This window comes from Aquila chrysaetos, chromosome 3 (genome assembly GCF_900496995.4).
Source record: "Aquila chrysaetos chrysaetos chromosome 3, bAquChr1.4, whole genome shotgun sequence".
Classification (NCBI taxonomy): domain Eukaryota; kingdom Metazoa; phylum Chordata; class Aves; order Accipitriformes; family Accipitridae; genus Aquila; species Aquila chrysaetos.
In genome coordinates, this window is record NC_044006.1 from 57,019,137 (window position 1) to 57,038,118 (window position 18,982).

An 18,982-nucleotide genomic window follows, 5' to 3' on the forward strand; every position below is an offset into this window, starting at 1 on the left:
ATGTGGACATCCTAGCAAGAACATGGGTGGCCTTCAGAGATGCTTAAGCAAAATCATAAGGTTCATTGTACAAGAGTCTAGCACCATATGTGAAATTTTGCTTTTGCTGATTGGCATTTCACTAGAACTTAACAGCAAGAAAATGCTTTTTTTTTTTTTTTTTTAATAATCACCACATACACCTATTTGCTGATATCAGCTAATAACTTAAACTGCTTTGCCTTCTGAGTATGAGTTTTCCCATGCATACATGAATGTGATTCCCCCCCAGTAACAGATTTGTAAGGAAAAATGAATAATTCTGTTCAGCCGTACCTTGTTAGTACAAAATAATGTTCTGATCAGTTTGGATCCAGAGGTTCGCTGGAATTTGCAGGCAAGAACATCTGGGAAATGGTCTGGATGGGACTGTCCTTAGTGTGTTGAGGGAGAAAATACAATCCAACTGATACCATTGCCTCTAACCGTTGTTGCCTGGTCAGCACAGGAATAAAATCTGAGATCTTTCTGTAATCAAATGCCTCCCAGTAAAATGCATATCTTTAAAAAAACCCCAAACACCTCAAGTTGTGCTGTTTCTTTTGGGGCTATTTTAAATAAACCTGGACATCTGTGTCTGTAAGTCTGGTGGGAGAGATTAGTCCTGCCAGTTACACAACATGTTTTGTGGATCAGCTTGCTTTGTGACAATTGACAGTGTTGTCCCTGCACTTCTGTGGTAGATTTTATGATGTGAATGAAATGCTATTCAATTTAAATAAGGTGTATTTTAGCAAAATCAAAGAGGAAACAAGAAGGAACTGCTATTGAGATCATAGGCTATGATGATTTTGAAAATGAACAAGACATAAAAATACTGAAGCCTTTTCAAATCATAAAAAAGATCCATGCCTTGTAGACAACTAACAAAACACGAGAGGTTATAAAAGAGCACATTTGTGTTACTGTGCCAACTTCAGCAACAAACATTTCCTTTTCTTCTGCATGAGGAAAGAAACAATAAGCCATCTTTTTTGTTTTACCCTTTGTAAAGTCAAAAACTTTGAACAGGAAGGGACATGCTAACTGCATGAATTACTGCTGATTATAGATAGAATAATTATTACAGAAGGAGTGATGGAAGGAGAGCAGTGCAAATCTAGAGTGAAATTCTGCTTTCCTTAAAAAAGTTTACAATATTTTTGTAACAAGTGTTTCAGCCTAATTGAAATCAGTTAAGGATAAATGTAAAATAAATTAAAAAAAAAATAATTAAGATACTAAATTCCCTGTTTTCCAAAATAGAGATGAACTGGAGTACTATCGAAAGCCAGTAGGAGTCAGACTTCTTAAAGCATGAAAAGCCTGTCTTGCATTTAGTGTTGGCTTCTGACTCTAACCTGGCCAGGGAAGCCGGCATTGTGTCTCTGGAGAATCTTTGAGAGGGTTTGAGTACAAACGTATTTGAGTTGTGGTATAGCAGCATGTATACAATCTACATGACTACTGAGTGGGCAATAGGCGTGACCTGGAAAAGATTATGCATCTTGGGTTTCTCTCTCATTTTATAGTTCTTATCTGTCCATGAATACTTTGGGGACTGACTTCATGTAAAGCAAGGTGAACACAAAGAGACTGTTGAATGCTTGTAAGCAGAAAAACTAGTTATGTAATTAGCTTTCTGCTTATATGCTTCAATTTGAAAGCCTAACCCCCCTGGATATTTATTGGCGGTAATGGAAAACTGCATACAGTACAAAGATGGAAGTGGTTAGATGTTATAAAAATGTATATTGTTTAAAAAAAGGCAGATACTAGCTTAATAACTCCTTGTAGTGCCAGGCATATAAGCACAAGTAACATTGAGGTAATTTTTTTGTTTGACAGTATTTTTATACAATATTTTTCATCCTAGAAAAGATATCTTTCTGCCTTTGTAACAAATCAAATTTTGTGATCTCTGCTGCTAAACTGGACAGTGGCAAGAACTAGTAAATGTTCAGAAATGCTCATTGGCCTGCCATCCATCTCTTACATTCTCGAAATCTTTCTCTTGTATTTCTCCTCTCAAAGCCTTGTCCTTCTTTGCTGCCATGTCATAGGTGCTCCTTTTCTGTGTGGTATGGATGATGCCCATCATCCACCTACCTGCTTTCTGCTCGCTCCTTGTTCACTCTCTTCCTAATTATCTTTAGGACTCTCATCCAAACAATAACTGCCTTACTAATTAGCACAGCAGAGCAGCAATCTCAGTGACATCTTTGTAATACTCCTGTCCCCTCAGCAGAAGTCCAATGGTGACAGCAGCAGTGGTATAGTTGATAAGTTTGGGTGGTAATTCCTTAAGCAGAAATTGATTCCCTCATAAATTGGAGGAAATACGGCTTTTAACTGAGCATAACCGGATGAGTTTAAGGAGAGAATTAATACTATTTCCAAACAATGGAGCAGAGAGGAAAAAGCAGGCTTTAGCCAGTGCAGTTCCTGAAGAAAACAAATTGTCAGGGACAACATGGGTTCATTTTTATTTCTTCGGTGAGAGTTAGCACAACATGTTTTGAGACTTTAAGGCTTGCAGAACTGGAGTTTCCATTCTTGTGTCTTTCATTGCTGCAGGTGCTGGAGACTCTCTTGTGACCAGAAACTTGCTAGGGATGTGTTGGAAGGAATCTCTTTATCTGAGGGGTTTTACAAAGTTGATTGATCCTGGTAGCATATTAATAATGTTGCTTTACAGCAATGTGAGGCATTGCTTCTCTTAACATTTTTGAATGAGTTGACTATTGTATAGCACATCTATAAATACAGGTTTGCCTAAGGTGTATATTGGCTTTTTTTTTGACGAGAATTCTGTTATATTTCCAAAGAGGCAGATTCTTTTGAAATCCTGAACTCCTGAGTCCTGTATGAACAGGAGCACAAGCACTATACCCAGGGAGGTGATCACCCCCCTCTGCACATCACTCGTTCGAACATACCTGCTTTACTGTGACCAGTTTTGGTGCCCCAACAGAATAAAGACATGGATAAATCAGAGGGGGTTCAGTGGAGGGCTCCCAGGTTGGTTGGGGCTGGATCACTTGGCCTGGAGGGACAGGCTGAGGAACCGGGGCTTGTTCAGCCTGGAGACGAGATGGCTTCGGAGGGAAACCAAGGGCCCCCCGGCATCTACAAGGAGCTTATTAAAAGCATGGAGCCAGGCTCTTCAGAGGTGCATGGTGGGAGGGCAAGAGACAAACACTGGAAATTGAAAGAAGAGAGGTTCAGGCTGGATATAAGAGCAAACATCTTCACCATGAGGATAGTCTGTCAATGGGACGGGTTTTCCCAGAGAGCTTGTGCAGTCTCTGTCTTTGCAGGTTTTCAAGGCCCAACTGGATAAAGGCCTGAACAAGCTGGTCTGCTCTCACAGCTTGAGCAGGAGGTTGGACCAGAGATCTCCTGAGCCCCCTTTCTGCCTTGTGGTCCTGAGAACAAGATGTTGTCATAGCTCTGACACGAGAGGCATTCTTTTTTCAGATTTTGGATTTATCAGCAAATAAGCATGTACTTTGTGTCAATAGATAAAAGATATGTCAAAAGATAACCAGTGGTCCAAAATTTGGTGCTTCTTCTAGAGGAGGAAATGGCTTAGCAAGAGATATCACATAACGTGTTTTCCTGACCCAGACAAAGTCTGTTCTGAATCAGAAAGAAGTCTGTTCCTGATGTTTCTTTTATGTCTGAAAACCAGAAAATGTTTGGTCTTCTAAGTCACAATAATTTTAAAAACCTAAGTTCACTTATTATCCTGGAAAGTGGCCATTGTACTCTACTAAGCTTTGAAGGTTCCAGAACACAAAACATATTCCAACATTGAGATAGGAAAGATCACAAGACCATGTGCTGCTTTTATGATTTCCTTTAATTTTTCTATTGCAATTCATTTATATTTTATTTTCCTTCAGGTTAGCATCTAATCATTGTCACCATCTTCAGTAGCAGGCACATTTCTGTTTCCAGGTTGTCTAAAACATATACTTCTCTTTTAACTCTCCCATCTTTATTTAAGTGATCGTATCTCAGTAGTGCTAATATAAATCCATATTACAAGATGTGTTTTAGCTTTAAGAAAATATTCTTAGATTTATTCATTATTAGAGATTATATACTATCAGATAGTTTCCTACAACCTTTTGTTAATTTGTTTTTTGTAAACGAGTGTTGTGTACACTCTTCGCATTCTTATGTTCGCTTGCAGATCAAAAACAGAGGCAGTAACCTACAGAGACTTCAGTCTCGCTTCTTAGAAAAGAGATGGCGATAGTGCTCTAAAAGTGCATTAGGAAGGACTCATGAGTCAGAATCACAAACTCCATCTTGCTCTCCCTCTTTCAAAAGGCAGTTGGTGGAGCTGTACAACAGTGGCAGCCACGTGGATTGGGATGGGAGAATCAGGCATGCAGTGCTTGCTTTAGCTTCTCTCCCTTGGATGAGTATCACACACCGCACCCTTGATACCCTCACCCGCTCTGTGTGGATGCACTAGGTTTGGTATCTTTTACAGTCAAATGTAAAAGAGCCAATGGATGTGAACAGCTGACATAGTGAAATCTATAACATTAACTGGTGTATTTTGGTTTTAGAACAAAAACTGTGAAGATATATGCTGGAGAGAGAGAATTTTCCAAGATTGTTTTTTTGATATGTGGTAGACAAGAGGGACAAAAGGCCTTTCCAGAGACTTTTCCATCGATGAGAAAGTATTACACACTGTTGTGTTCTCGAAATCAGATGAGAATGAATGTAATATCTGCATGGTGTAAGGAGCCTCATCCTCTTGGGAAAATTGCAAGTAGTTTGCTTTGGTTTATGCTAGACCTGGAGGATAGGTAATGCGTATAAAGAAACAGACCTGATGTTTTTCAAGCAGCGTATGTGAGGATGAAGGCTGGAACAAAGGACTAATGCCTGAAACCAAAAGGACTCGTGGCTTCTGACACACTTGGAAACTGAGCTTAGATTTAGCCCACTGATGAGGATATATGTATTTTATGTAGCATTTTTATCCTGAAGTAAATGGTGCCATGCAGTGTGAAAGCTGCTCACTTGGTGTTTCTGGCAGTATCAGAGAAAACAAGGTTGCAGATGCTTAAAGGTTGATCGTGCCTGCCAGAGATACCTGGGCCAAGTCACAAATGAACTGCTGTTTTACAAGCTTCAGATTTCAGTGAGCATGGGTTAGGGTTAATTAATTAATTCCTTAGTCTTCACTGTGTGCAATTTAACAAAGGTGTTGATAAGAAAACCTCTCCTAATATAAGCAGTGAGCAAATTGCAGTGTTTTATGTCATGACAGTCATTGATTGCTGTTAACAAAAGATCATGACTAGGAAATCAAGATTTCAGTAGTAGATAATGGGCTGGAAAATAAACTTATCAGAGGTTGAAAAATATTGTAGACAACTACTGTATGACAGCGGTTTCTTCAGAGTACATGCTTGCCAAACTAACTCATGAAGATATATGGAAAAAAGATAATTATTTAAACAGATGGATACTGTATTTACAGTATGGAAATGAAAGGTAGCAAGCAAAAATATGTATTAAAGTGGTTGTTACATTTGAGATAGTAAAATAGGGAAGACGTCACTGTATATACTTAACCTCAACACTTTTAACAAGTTAAAAAGCAAACAAGCAAACTAACCCCCAAACCTTCCATTTGTTATCTGGAGTAGATTAAAAATGTTACATTTGAATACCAAGTAGGGGTTGTACATATAGAAATAATCCGATAAAATGCAAAGAAAATATTTTTTTTCCTTCAAAATTCGCCATTGCTAACAGAATTTCATGCTAAATTTTCAAGGAAGTTATTTTTAAGTATGCAGAAAATCTTAATGACTTGAACCAAAATCCCAGATAAAAATATACTGAAGATCTGGAACAGAGAATCTAAATTGGCACTTTTAACTGAGCTGAGACAAATTGAGATGATGGTTGCCATGCTTTCCTTCAAATTCTTTCCTTTTCTAGTTGCCTTTCTGTTTCCTTGTTGTCATCCCAGATGTGTTTTCCATTTTTCCTCTTTTTCAATGAGCCCTTGTAATTTTGTGGCTGACCCAATCTTTGTCTTTCTCTCTGTGCTCTTGTATCGACACATAGCATTTTATATTTTAAATCTTTTTTCTGAGTTGTCTTTCTGCAATTTAAAATCCTTCCTTTGTGATATCAACTGTTGATTAACTAATACAGCCAAAAGTTATATTTTCATTTTTCCCTCAAACTCTTCAATTTTTCACCTGCTTATGTCTCAGTAAACACCACCACAGTTCAGCTTGTTGTTATTAATAATCTTGGTTTACCTTTGCTTAAGGGCTTAGGCATATAACCAAGTTACCAGAGCTTTAAAAAGTTATCATGAGTCAACCAACTTGTGTTAATATCCATGTGTGTGCTGACAGTCTGAGACAAAAGTGAGATGATTCAGGTTCATGCAGCTTGCAATCATTTCCTTGGGTGTATTTTTCTTCCTTCGACACTAGTCTCTGAGTTGTTCCACTGGCAACATCTTAGCTCTGTCATTGCTCTGACTTTTCCTTACAGCTCAAAATCATCAATAATTTAATCCCATCCTCTAGATCCAATTAATTGCCTTGAAAAATCAAATCCCATTTTTTTCTTTAGTTTGGGGGATTTTTTTTTTAAGTTCTCAATTATGTGATTATATTGTTGATAAAGCATATTTTGATAAGCTAGGAGACCTCCTTATATTCCTATCATTGCCCTCTTCCTCAGAAGCACTTTCTCTTGTTTCATAAGTGTGAGAATCTGTCAGAATATACAGAGCTACCAGATTATCCTCCTTCAGAGGTTTTCACAGAACTAATCCCTGCCATAATACATATAGAAAACTTAGTTAAACAACAACCCACCATGGTTATGCAAGAGATGAGTCATAATGCTGGTATCGAATATTTAAAAACGCTTTATTTTCTATTGCATTGCTACCTTGATCCCTTTTTTATTCCTTTTTTTCCTCCTCATATTCTCTCATCCTTTAGATTGCAAGTTCATTTAGGCAGGGTTTTTCATTCACTTTGTGACTCTACAGTGCCTGGTACAATAGGGTCTCAAGCAGTTTTCCCTTTTAGATAGTTTTTACAAAAAATGGTAAACTATAACACACCAGAGCATCCCACAGATTTGGGGAAAGCTTAGCTCTGACTGAGGGGTCTGTCTGTCTGTTTGCTAACCAGGCTGAGCTCTGCAGCAGCCCTTTTGGAAACAATTTGCATATTGCCAAAGTTTTTCTGCAGAGTTGCCATGAAAAGGCTATAATTCCTCTAAAAGTACCTACTCATGCTACTTTCCCTTAGCAAAAGAGGAAAGCAAAATTTAGGCTAATGTGAAATGTGAGTGCAAATGTGTGGAGTTTTTTGGTGTGGGGGGTTATTTTGTTCTTTGTTGTTTTGTTTTTCCCTGGTAAAGTACCTGGTACAACTGTTTACCTGGTTCATGAGTCCCAAAATCTAGGCTTCTGCAAACCTAAGAGCTATTTTAAAAACCTGTGCTTTCATCCAGCTGTCGATTGGATTAGCGCCTTGGAAACCTGTTAATGTTGAGCTGGGTGCTGAGATCAAGCTTGCCAAAGTCATGTTAAGGGTAAAGAGAAGACTGGTTTCCTATATAATCTCCTTTTTAATCACATTGCCACCCTAAAGCTTCCAGCTGTTCTAAAATTTCGCTCCTCCTCTTATTTGAACATCCCCCATGGCATGCCATAGCAATGCCCAATTAGCTCTAAACAACAACAAAATTCTAATCAAGATTGGTTTTGTTTTTTAAAAGCAAACATAGCAGAGAATTTCAGCGACTACTGTAGGAACTGGTAGCCCTCCTTGTATAGTAATTGTGGGAGAGCACAGTTTTACAGCATTTAAGTGTAAATGTGTTTGTAGTGGGCAAATGGCCAAGTGCTGCAGGGCCCATGACAAGGACCAGAGAGTACATCAGGGCTAGACTTGGCAGTTGCCGCGCTGTGAAGTGTCCATGACCCTTACACAAAGAGTCAACAATTCCTGCTTGATATCCCCTTAATGAACACATGATCTCTTTCCTTTTTCCTGTGTTAAAATGTAGCTCTTCACTTTGTCATGCACACCTAATGTACATGCCAAACAATTAATTGGAATTAATTTGGTCTTTCCATAAAAATTCTGTCCTCAACTAATTAACATCAATATAACATTGTGGAGCATTCTCAGCAGCATTTTGTGCTTTCTTCAACATCGTTCAAAATAATGACGTTGCTTAAACATCTGGAGAAAACTTCATAGATAAGAAATTTTCACATTCACCAGCTGTGGCCACTCTGCCAAACTGAGGTCCCTACTGATGCATTTGTGGGGGTGCTTCTCATTTTCTAATTGCGTGGCTTATACATTTCAGGTTGGTCTGTTTATGATGAAACAGGACAATCTGTATTCCCTGTTGGCATTTTATAATTTGCCAATGTCAGCAGTTTCACTTCATGCTAAACTTCAACTTTTCACATTTTACCTTTGTTCTGAATCCGTTTTAAATACTTTAAGTGAAACAAAAATTTTATGGAAATAACCTTTCAACATTGTTTTTCCTTTACCTTATTTTGTAGTACACAAGAAGTGGTAGCACATCACAAGGACATAATATACCATCTCAAATCATGTCCTAGCAGGACACGTGATGTTGTTCTTACTATTTCAACAAGATTAGAAGATAAACACTTAGCAATATATCTGTATAAATTCTGAATATTGAGGTGAATTGTTCTTCTTATTGGCACAGTGAGGCCTGAGATTTCCATATTCAAAGTATAAATCAGTGGAGACATAAAGATATTTCTCCTTTTGGATTTAAAATTCCCTTCCGCATTAAATGAATGAAGAGATGAAAAATATATCTAGGAGAAGAACCTGGTATTATAAATGAAGAGTTTCTCTATATGTGCAGTCACATGTGTTTCCTTATTTCTTGTAAAATCTTGTTGTATGTTTGTTTACTGCTTCATGCCTTCATTTACTAAACAATCATGTAAAAAGCCTCTACTTGAAGGAACTTGTTTGATCTTTCTAAGAAGAGGATTATTTGAGAATTTTCAGTAATTTGGAAAGTTACCTGTCCTAATGATATCCAGTTCATGTGGATTACCCTGTTAAAGAGAAACTCATGGTGCTCAGAGGATCACTTTTCTTTTTTATGAGGAAGACATAATATAAAGGCCATAACTGAATTTGTGAGTGTAATGATAGCTATATTAACTCAGTGAGAATTTATTACAGTAACAGACCAAACACGTCAACAGATTTTGCACTATGAATGTAACACTGCAGTCAAAACCTGTACTTAAGCTCCAACTGTACTGACCAAAGTTAAGCGTAGGTACAGAAAACTAACAAGAAAGAATAAGAGATCTAGAGGCACCACCTAATTTAACTAAGGAGTTTCTACCTGCAAGTAAAGGAGAATAATAAAAAAAACTCTTAGTTGAAGGACCAGTCTCTTGAAGATGATACACTTCTACAGTATTAAAGAAGATAAGACATGTATGGTCTTGCAGGAAAAAGGAGCTCAAATATGATTACATATGACCGCTAGCAGTGTGAAAAGCATGGGTTCATATTATAAGAATACCTCATAGAAGCTACTCATTTTATATAATAAGTGGTAGGATAGCTGGTAAATATTTGTCAAGCATGTCATTAAAACAAGAAATTATTTTTCAAACAAACTGGGTCTGTAAACCTCCCAAGTAAGGAGGAAAAGAAAAGGAAAAAAGAATAAATAGATGGGGTAATTATGAACATGCCTTATCTCACTTTTATTAGGCAGTTTCCCGTGAAAGATGAGGAATTGGGGGCTACAGTAGCATATATTACATACATATATTACTGCAGCTCTTCCATATTTCAGTGGAAGGAGATGGAGACCTGCAGAATCTCAGAAAGGCTGAATTTCAGAAGCTCTTGGGAAAAGATCCATACTGTTCTCTAGAGCAACCCCAAAACCCTGTGTAACCCAGGGAAGAAATGTAGTTTCCTTAGCTCATGAATGGACAATGCACATCCACTTGGCCCTATTTTCCTTGAATAGTCAAGGTATTTGCACTGTAGTGTCATCATATTTTTTATCCAAGTTTGAATTTTTTTTATCTTAAAGTGGTTTAATACATTCTTAAATAAAATAATAAAAAATAATAAAAATCGTCAATAGTTTATAAAATGAATTAATGGTAATTGTATGCACCCCCTTTTCCTGGATTGCCCTGATGTCAGGCTTTGAGTTTTTTTTCCATATTCAAGAAGTGAAGAAGTTCCCAACTTCTGCTTTCCACGGAAAATTTACATGACCATGTCCATCCCACTGGGAAAATAAATGTAATGTTGAGTTCGATTCATGTGATTTGTCAATATAATTAAAATAAACTGAATCGTTATGATTTTTTTTGATGTGTATTGGGACTGTGGCCAACACAAGACATGACCAGCACTGTAAATGATCTCTGTGGCCTGGAAGATGGAATTCCAATTTTAGCAATTCAGGCCTGACCCAAAAGGCATTTTGCCCCCTTAGGGGAGATAGGAATTATGTTTCTGTGCTTCATGACTTTTTTTTTTATAGGGTGAGGACCAGTTAGGCAGCATCCACTCTGGGCAGCAGAATGAACAATAGTAAAAGTGAAACCATGCCACTTGGTCGGTGGAAAATATGATGTGTTCACAGTGGAAGTGCTGTAGAAAGCTAACACCCACAGTGGCCGTTGTGCGATTGCCATGTCAGGCTTAATGGCTGGTTTGTTTGTTTTATTTAAAGGTAGTGTTGCTTTTGGGTTGGTTTATGACACTGTGCCTCACTTGCAGGCAGAGTGGCATGGAGGAACTGCAGCGCTGGTGGGGAAGGGTTTGGATGTGCCCTTTCTGAAGGGGGTTGAGTGTTGAGGGACCCCAGAGTGTCCTGGGGGCTGGGACTCTATGGGGGAGTTCATCACAGTCTCAGCTTTCATTAATGCTGTGACAACGTCAATAGTTTTGACCACAGGCCACTGTTGTGTCAACCATAATAGGATTTAAACTCTAAACTTCTGTCTGCTTGTTGCTGCTCGTCTGTTGCCACTGTTTCCATCGGGGAGCTGCGTCAGAAGTTGTGGCAAAGGGAAATTTTAAAGAATAGCCAAATTTGAAAGGCTCTGGGGAGGTTACAGGGCCTCTGGGTATTTTCTTAACGGACAAGATTTTTTGAAAAAGTCAAGAGAAGTTTGAGTCTATTTCTTTTTTCTGCTTCTTTTGCTTTAGCTCAGTAGGCGTTTTAGTTTTGGAAGATCACTGTAACATAGCAGATGTATCTGGACTCCTGTAAGCAAAATATCTCTTGGAGAATAATTTTCTTTTGGTCAGTTCAAAGGCAGCTTATTAAACTCTATTCTGTAACTATTACGGGCTTCAGGAAAGAAAAAAATAAAACATTTGGAAAGTTAAAATTTACCTTTATTTTAAACTGTCAGTTTAGTGTTTGCTCTAATAGTGGTTAATGTAGGCTGCCGCATCACTTGTGATTGGGAAATTTTGTTGTTATGCAGACACAAACCATGGCAGGATTCGGTCCTTCTTGGGACATCCTGACATACTATGACATGTGCATGACCACTGTTCCTAGCTGTAATCTCTATTCTCTGTTTTTCTTGTAACTGTGAATTTATATCAAAGGCAGGAGCTGCAGTAAGCTACAGTGATCTTTTTCAACTAGAATGTTGCATGTCTGTCAGTGAATCATAAATGCTCTAGAAAACCATGCCTTAGTTTGTTATTACCCTGTCAGTTTATGAAGGGAAAGAGGGTGACTCTGAAAAGGAGAATACAGAAATTCAGTGTTTTGTTTGGCTTTTGCCATATTAGGATCTAGTATTTATGTGTTAAGTGGTCTGTTGCAGTTATTCTTTGCTTCTTTCCTCTGCTAATGTCAGGAAAACATAAGCAGTGACTAGGGGGTTAAGTTCCTGCTCAACAGGCGTATTTTTGGATTTACGTTTTTTGTAAGAGAGCTCGGAGTGGAGCTCAGCGCTTTGCAGCGGAGGGAAGCGCTGCGTGACAGAACCGAGCGTCCAAGGGAAACGTGGCTCACAGCAGACATACATGACGGGAACGAGACGCTGTACCAGCTCTTCCAGTTTCACGGGGACCTTGCGTTTTCCAGCTGTTTACCCTTGAGATGTAAAATGGCAATTTGGCATAGGCTAACAACCTGGTGTGATGTGAGCATCTGCGTAAAAGGCTGCACATATGGAGCATGCCCAGTGATATGAACAGCCTGTTACCCCACCCCCAGCCAATCTAGGAAGAGATGAAATGAACTTTGCACTTGCAAATGTCACTGAATACATTTTACACAGGATTTTAAAAGGTTCTCTTCTAAGCACTATTTTTAACAGCCAAATCCACCCCCCAAAACAGAAAGGAAAAAGCCCTAGGTATTTTTCTGTGATCGATCTCAGTTTATGATCAACTGAAGCATCTCTCACAACATTTACCTGAAGTCTGGTTTATTTTACGTTTTTATGATTCAGGTTGAGATTTTTGGAGGTGGCGTGGATTTTTTGGGTTTTTGGATTTTTTTTTTATTTTTTTTTTTTAACTGGCATGAGAAAATTTGATCATTTAATTGCAGTAGAATACTTGGAAACAGTGAGGCTACAAGCTTGAAAGGCAGAGGGAAGAGAAGGAAGGCTCTCACAGCAGAGCATGGATAGGAAAGGAGCAGTGATTCTGCGGTGCTCAGTGTGCACATGTTTTATGAGATCAGTGCCGGGCGCTGCAGCTGCGGACAATAACTGAGCTGTCTGGCTAATGAAGGCCACCTGGATCAGGCTTCTGAAAAGAGCCAAAGGAGGACGTCTGAAGAATTCTGATATCTGTGTAAGCCCTACGTTTTCATTATCAGCATATATTATATGTATTGCAGAGAGGGAGAGAAAAAAAGACGGTGAGGAGAGGACAGTTGTTTTCATTCTGATTGAATTAGTAGAACTCTATTTTGTATGCAGGGAGATGCAGAGGGAAAGCAGAGCTGTCATTATTTATAGAGCTGTTCTGGCATTGTGACTGCTTCCATTGTGGCGATACAGGGACATGTGTTGAGTCCAGACGGATTTTATTAGTTGGAAGTTGATTTGTGGTCATTTGCATGTTTTGCTGAAGGGCAGAGATGGATACGAGCCATTTGCAGTTCTGATGGGGAAAGTGTGTCAGGTAAAGAGGTTGCCCTAAAATAAAAACGGATAGCAGAGGTTAAATCTGTTAGCAGTGTTATTGTGTAATGGTGATTATTGATACTAAATTTGCATTTTGATTATAAAAAGTCTGTTTCCTTGCTAATACTGTCACTGTTTAGAGTTTTAATTTTTATAGAGCCATCCTTGAAGCTGCTGTGTGTCCTTCAGCCCTGCACTGCACCACTGCTGTAACTCTACAGAGCAACTGGCTCTGCTTGCTGAAAAGCACACAAATAAGAGCACGGGGATAGTGCAGGAAATAAAACACTGGGGAAGGCACCTGCACTTTTGGAAAGTCTCCAGAAGAAAACATTTACCTAGCCAAAATTTTTCTAAGTGACTTTCCCTTTTGGGCAGTTATTCTCTTTTCAGGGATATAGAAGTAACAGAAAAGGCAAGGTGCATAACCACTTCTACTTTTTTATTTTTTTGAACACTGAAACAACTTGTGACATTATTTTTCCTTGTCTTGTGCAGGGTTCGGCGGACTCCTACACCAGCCGTCCATCCGATTCAGATGTATCTCTGGAAGAAGACAGGGAAGCAGTGCGGAGAGAGGCAGAGCGACAGGCCCAGGCACAGCTGGAAAAAGCAAAGGTAGGGTGGTGTTTCATGTCACAGACTCATAAAATATTCGGCTTTGAAGGACTGTCATCTCATCCATTACTGATGCAAATGTTTTTAACGTGTTAACATATAGCATAAGATCTCTTATAAAGATTTTCCAGACAGCAGTAGAAAATATATTTTCCAGGAAAAATCAGTTAGAATCAGTTTTCCATAAAGGGCACTTGATTGGCTTCTGTATTTCAGAACAATCTTATTTAAATGTGTGCATTTCTTCTTTTATTGAATATATACATTTATTGCAGTGTATAGTGTCAAAGCTTTGAGTTCTTATGGGAGATGTTTGTGAAAGTTTGTCCATGAATTGCTGTGGCACTCAAAACTTACACTTACAGAAATCAGCCCTCAAACCTCCTACTTATCTTCTTTCAATGAAGGGTCGGTCTGTACAAGTCACATGTAAATAGGGACAATCTGTTACAAAGGTCTTTTATTCCTGAAGACTTCACTGACTTTCTTTACAGTTTGTGTGTTAAATGACCCCATGAGTAATACACTCTAGGACTTGTTAAGATTTCTCCTTCTATCTCCATACTCCTGGCAGGTAGTGACAATTTAGTAGGAAATACTAAATGAGCTTTAGGTTCTTGCTGTGTGTTGATATATTTTCCATGAGATGCATTTAGGACTGTGAGGGTTTTAGCAGTGAAAAGGTATGGGCTTGTTTTTCTTTCATCCGTGCTGTATCTTTAAATACTATTGCACCTGTAAAAATCATGCTCATCTTATTTTTTTATCATTCATCTATCACTTTGTTCCAGTTTTTCTTTTTTGTATGCTATCTGCCAGATCTCAGTGTATTACTGTTTTCCATGTTCTGTTTTCCATTTTCATATCTTATAATTAAATATTTAAATACAGCATTGAGATCCTTCCTCAGATCTACCTGATCTGCATTTCTCTCTCACTTTCTCTCTGACTCCCCTCCTCCATTTTGCCTTGTTTTTTATTTCCTTATCTCCCTTCCGTCTCCCATTCTGTTTCCTTTTCCGCTGCCAGCTTTGCCTCTGCCCATTTATGCCACCTGTTTTACAAGGGTTCCTCAGAAATTCGGGAGTTCAGATCATTGTGCTGTACACCTGATGGTATGGCGGGGACCAGCTCCATAAATAACACGGTACTATAATGCAGAAGCAGACAGCTTCATCGAGCTAGAAAGCTTGGAACAGGGAAGCCAAAGATGTTTTTTTGAAAAATGTAATTGTTGACTAATAAGAGCTCCTAAAGCAGCTTTTTAATAAGATGCTGGAACTTGCCAAGAGATCCTGAACATCCCTTTGAAGTCAGGTCCTGCTGTCCTGGGATCAGCATAGCAGAAATGCCACAGAAGCAGCCCGCTTCTTCCCTTCCACCTTGTATCTTAGAGACGTTGCTGATTGTAATCAGGAGGTTCAGTTTTATCAGGGTTGCTTTTTGCTAGTGTGAGATTTCTTTGCTCTCAAGAAAGATGATAAAGGCTGCGCTGAAATTCAGGTGAAGTGTTGAATTTTATCAGTAAATGCACAATCTTTAAGAGTTGAAGTAATAATATCTTGCAGACTAATCAGGGTAGCAGTACAGCACTTGCTGCTGAACTGATGCATCTCTTAGCGATGAGTAAATCTATGCGAGTGTTGCTATGGGAATTTGGCTTACTGATGCTGGCTTGAATGCATGGACAGCCCTTATGTAATATTCATGACCTCTAACACAGCTGCCATTGTAGTTTGTAGAGAAACTACTAGCAGACCCTGACTTTTTAAAGCCGTATTTCTATACATCAAAGCAATGTTCTCACTCCAGCTGGCATAAGATATAGTCTCTAGGTCTGACACCGTCTGAGACTGTAAGACAACTTGTGAACAGTCAAAGTAGCAAAGGCACTGCCAAAATCAACCTGCTACAACAATGGGTAATTCCAGCCATATAGAAAACACAAAATGAATTATTTAAATCATTTGTGCTTTAAAATGGATTAAAGCTGGAACTACATTAGCAGTTTTGTTTTTCGAGCCAAATGTTAAAAATCGTTCCAGGCTGTAATGTACAGAAATAGTTTTATGTAGTGGCTATAGCAGTTCAATATTTAAATTAATAATATTAAATAAAATATTACATGCATTTGGTGCTTACATTTGAAATAAATGTTTAAAACTATGTAAATTAAACCTAGCCCAGTAGATCTAAAATATGTCAGGGTGTGCTTTTCTGCCTTTATTGGTGATTCAGTACTTTACCTCCCCAAAACACAGTAAAATTACTGAAGCAGTAACTTCTGTTGGTACTGCCTGGCTCCTGTGTGCACCCAGACCTGTTTCCCACAGGCAGCAGGTTTTACTGCCTGCTCTTCATGGCTGCCTTGCCTTCGCCCTGACCGGCTATCAGGCAGAGCAAGTGATGCAGCTGCTTTAACTTTTTCCCTTTTAATATTGTGAGTGGAAGTGTTGATCCTAAATAAAGTCATTAGAATTGTATTTGTCACAGGAATTAGAAGAGGATGACATACATGAATAATGCAGTGGTGGAGGGAAAATGATAGTGAATTAAGGGTAGAAAAAAAATTGTTGAACTGTGTCACGCACTTAATGAAAACAGTTTAATGACATCCATTTTCCTTCCTTACAGCTAGGGAAAACACCTTAAACTGAAGAGAAAAATATAGTAATAAAGCACACAATGGCAAATTGTTAGGAGGATTTTAAGGTTTTTAAGTTTGGATTTTTATGGATTCTAAGTGTTTGTGTAACATGAAGCCAGAATATAATATACATATCTGATACGTATCTAAACAGGGAAAATAAAAACAAAAAAGCTTGTAAGAAAACACACATTCTGGCCGGGTTTATTTATTTATTTATTTTATACAAGCATTGCCTCTCTGGAAAATGGTTAAGCATATTTTGCTGACTCACTTTGGCATGTGACTTACTGTAGGGAAGGTGGGGCCACGGGCGCATGTTTGGAGTCATCCAGCGATGGAAAATTAAGAGGCAACTGATGAGGCTACCTGCAGGCCAGCAGCTAATCCCAAGGGAAACAAATCTCAAATGAAGCTGTTAAAGCGGAGATGAAATGTTCTTGGTTAGAACGGTTTAGCAATGCAAATGCGGAAAGGTTGTTTTTTGTTTTGTTTTAAACAGAAAAAACCTATTTCAAGGTATTGAAGATTTCCTTGGTATCCTCCTCATAGCCCATAGCATGTGGCTATCTCTAGGATAATGTGGATATCTCTAGGATACCTACTCAGCATGTGTTGTGGCTGAGTAGGGCATGCTAACAATGCCCAAATCTAAGGGCTTGTACTGGTATTTTACTGAATTTCCTATTTCCATAAAAACACGAATCTTAAGCATTCACAAGCCAAAAAAGAAATAAGAAGCCCGATGACATTATTTGCTTTTAGTGTTAATATTTTAAAAATTGTCATTTCTACAGAAAAAAAGCTTTTTAGTTTTGAAGAGTGTGGATTAAAAATAAATGATAGTAAGTAAAGATTTTTTTTTTGTCCATTCCTTGCAAGTATTTGGTTAATTATCCCTTAAAATATTGCACCAAGTGAGAGGGATGAGATCAAAGGAAAACTGTGAGGTACGACTATTAGCGAGACCTTTAAATTCAGTACTAAATGAGCTAACGTTTGTACATAAGAAGGGGGACTTCAGTAATGATTTTTGGCCCTCTCCGATGCTGGTAAAATCAATTCAAATATTCCCTTGATTTATTTTGCCTCAAGCACATCATATTTTATGAACTAGTTTTTGACTCAAATACAATTAGTCAGGTGGTCTGTAAACCTCTTTCTTCTCTTCTGCAAGAGTAACTTCTTTCTTCTCTTCAGTCTCCTGCCTTCAAATTTTTAGATTTTGCCTCTTTTTTTTTCTCCCATGGCTTTAGAGCTCCTTATGTAGAGACAATTTTCAAATGAGATCTATAGAATTTTCAGCATTTTGGAAAATGGAATAATTTTTTTCAGTTATTTCTAACACATTGGATACTGAAAAGTGCCAGTTAATAATCCAGTTTCTGTTTCCAACCTGGGACTAAGGGACAGCCCTATGCTCTTTGTTTTCTGTTAAGGACTGCTCTCAACACCCTTTGGTCCTGAACTTCTTAAATGGCTGTCAAAGACAGATCATGGCCTTCCAGAAGTCAGTAACTGTGTCCGTAACAGGAAAACTCAATTCCTCTGAGCTCTGTTTTGTTTGCACTCCACCTAGTGCTTTTCTGCTAGCATCCGTTTAGGAGTTTGTTAAAACTTGAACTATCCATAGTCCTAGTTTAAAATGCCATTTAAATAATTTTTACGTTCAGATGGTGAACCACTGAAATTTTGATACCAGGCATCCCTTTGCTGGCTCTTAGGCAATAATATAAGCTGTCGTGTTTTGGTTTCTTGATGTGTGTTGTAGTAGTGGTGATGGCTTTGTGACTGTGAGTAATAATGCAATGTCTTAAGTGTAACGCATTGCCTCTATGCATGGATTGGGGACCACAGCTCTGAAACATGTAGCAGGCTGGGATAATGCCTACATATCCCTGCAAGGCTGAAGGCATGAAAAAGATTGTCAGATGTAATTATCCAGTGCAGTGTGCCAAGACTAGTTATTTAAGTATTTATTCAGTCTCAGACAGGTTTCACAGTCTCTGAATGACCCCATGCTGCTAGCAGGCAGCTGCAAAGCTAGTTAAGGTATGTCTACTTAAGCTGCAATAGCATTTTTGACAGACCAGAAGTGCCCATCACCTTGATGTGTGTCCTTATATTGTGTCAGCTTGTTCCATCACGGAGACTCTATTTTCTCTGAATTACAAGAACATTGCAGTGCTGAACAGCACCCAAAGCCATAGCAACATGGGGTAGCACTTTATGTTAGCTGTTGTGTATGGTAATATTTTTTTCATTGATTTCTTCTCATTTGCCCTTTTGTTTCAGAATAATTCCACTGCGTGTTATCATTTAGATAGCTAATGTTGCATGTCAGAGTTGCTGGGATTACATGGAAGCTGGCACAGTGGTCTAGCTGGAAATAAATGAGCTGTTGATCCAAAAGTACAGTTGCAAATCTGGTTGTTGCTTAGCTGCAGGCGAGTTCTGCATTGCTGGATCTG

General features: G+C 38.5%; 1 protein-coding gene across 1 annotated transcript in view; it reads left to right on the forward strand.

The window, feature by feature from the left end:
* The window catches only part of CACNB2 (calcium voltage-gated channel auxiliary subunit beta 2), a 269,905-nt gene that overhangs the window by 160,472 nt on the left and 90,451 nt on the right, over window positions 1-18,982 (forward strand). The window contains 1 exon segment of the mRNA XM_030009962.2: window positions 13,745-13,864. Coding sequence (XP_029865822.1) covers window positions 13,745-13,864 — 120 coding nt within the window.